The sequence below is a fragment of the Agelaius tricolor genome, unplaced genomic scaffold (genome assembly GCF_023055355.1).
Source record: "Agelaius tricolor isolate 1412-34295 unplaced genomic scaffold, bAgeTri1.0.p SCAF_39, whole genome shotgun sequence".
Taxonomy (NCBI): domain Eukaryota; kingdom Metazoa; phylum Chordata; class Aves; order Passeriformes; family Icteridae; genus Agelaius; species Agelaius tricolor.
In genome coordinates, this window is record NW_027269299.1 from 1,112,694 (window position 1) to 1,114,153 (window position 1,460).

At 53.4% G+C, this 1,460-nt stretch overlaps 1 protein-coding gene across 1 annotated transcript; it reads right to left on the reverse strand.

Annotated features, from left to right (window-relative positions):
• Window positions 1–327: 327 nt before the first annotated feature.
• Window positions 328–1,260, reverse strand: LOC139603509 (olfactory receptor 14J1-like). Its single transcript, XM_071454472.1, has one exon. The coding sequence runs from the start codon at window positions 1,258–1,260 to the stop codon at window positions 328–330; it is 933 nt and encodes a 310-aa protein (XP_071310573.1).
• Between the last annotated feature and the right edge of the window lie 200 nt (window positions 1,261–1,460).

A 1,460-nucleotide genomic window follows, 5' to 3' on the forward strand; every position in this document is an offset into this window, starting at 1 on the left:
TGGGCCTGCACTGATCTGCCCCAGCTCTGCACACAGACATTGCTGCTGCAGCTCCAGAGAAGGCAACAAAAGGCATCTCTGCAGAAAACTCTGCTGGGAGATCCCTGAGTTCCTTTAAAGGCACCAAGAGCGCAGCCCCTCATTGACACAGTCTGTGGACACAGGGAATGTGGAGAGAAACAAAATGAGAAATGGCACAAACATTGATATTTCTTTGTGGATATTATGAAAAATTAAAACAAGGGAAAAAAGACCCCAAATCCAAACCAACACAAAGCATCATATATGAGTTTTATTATAATTAATTTGCAGGACTTGGCCAGCAGTTTAATATTTCTGAAAGCATCCAGTCATCAGTCTCCTCACTGCAGCCTTGAGCTCCTGGTTCCTCAGGCTGTAGATGAGGGGGTTCAGGGCTGGAGGCACCACTGAGTACAGAACTGACAGGGCCAGATCCAGGGATGGGGAGGACATGGAGGGGGGCTTCAAGTTGGCAAACGCTGCAGTGCTGAGGAACAGGGAGAGGACAGCCAGGTGAGGGAGGCAGGTGGAAAAGGCTTTGTGCCGTCCCTGCTCAGAGGGGATCCTCAGCACAGCCCTGAAGATCTGCACATAGGAGAAAACAATGAACACAAAACAGCCACATGATAAACAAAGGCTAACCACAATGAGCCCAAGTTCCCTGAGTTTTGAGTGTGAGCACGAGATTTTGAGGATCTGTGGGATTTCACAGAAGAACTGGCCCACGGCATTGCCATGGCACAGGGGCAGGGAAAATGTATTGGCCGTGTGCATGAGAGCATTGAGAAAGGCACTGGCCCAGGCAGCTGCTGCCATGTGGGCACAAGCTCTGCTGCCCAGGAGGGTCCCGTAGTGCAGGGGTTTGCAGATGGACATGTAGCGGTCATAGCACATGATGGTCAGGAGGGAAAGCTCTGCTGAGATGAAAAAGGCAAAAAAAAATAGCTGTGCAGAACATGCTGTGTAGGAGATGTTCCTGGTGTCCCAGAGGGAATTGTGCATGGCTTTGGGGACAGTGGTGCAGATGGAGCCCAGGTCAGTGAGGGCCAGGTTGAGCAGGAAGAAGAACATGGGCGTGTGCAGGTGGTGGCCGCAGGCTACGGCGCTGATGATGAGGCCGTTGCCCAGGAGGGCAGCCAGGGAGATGCCCAGCAAGAGGCAGAAGTGCAGGAGCTGCAGCTGCCGTGTGTCTGCCAATGCCAGCAGGAGGAAGTGCCTGATGGAGCTGCTGTTGGACATTTGCTGTGATGCCTTGGCATGGGGATCTGTAAGAAAAGTAATCATGGAATAGTTGGGTGTGGAGAGGACTTGAAATATCCCAGCACAGGCTTGGGGCACTTTCCCCCCACTGCCTGCCCAGGGCTCTGCTGCCTGGAACTGTCCCTGCCAGCAGCTGCTTCCCTGTGCCCAGGGCTGGGCCCTGCCAGTGCTGCCAGAGC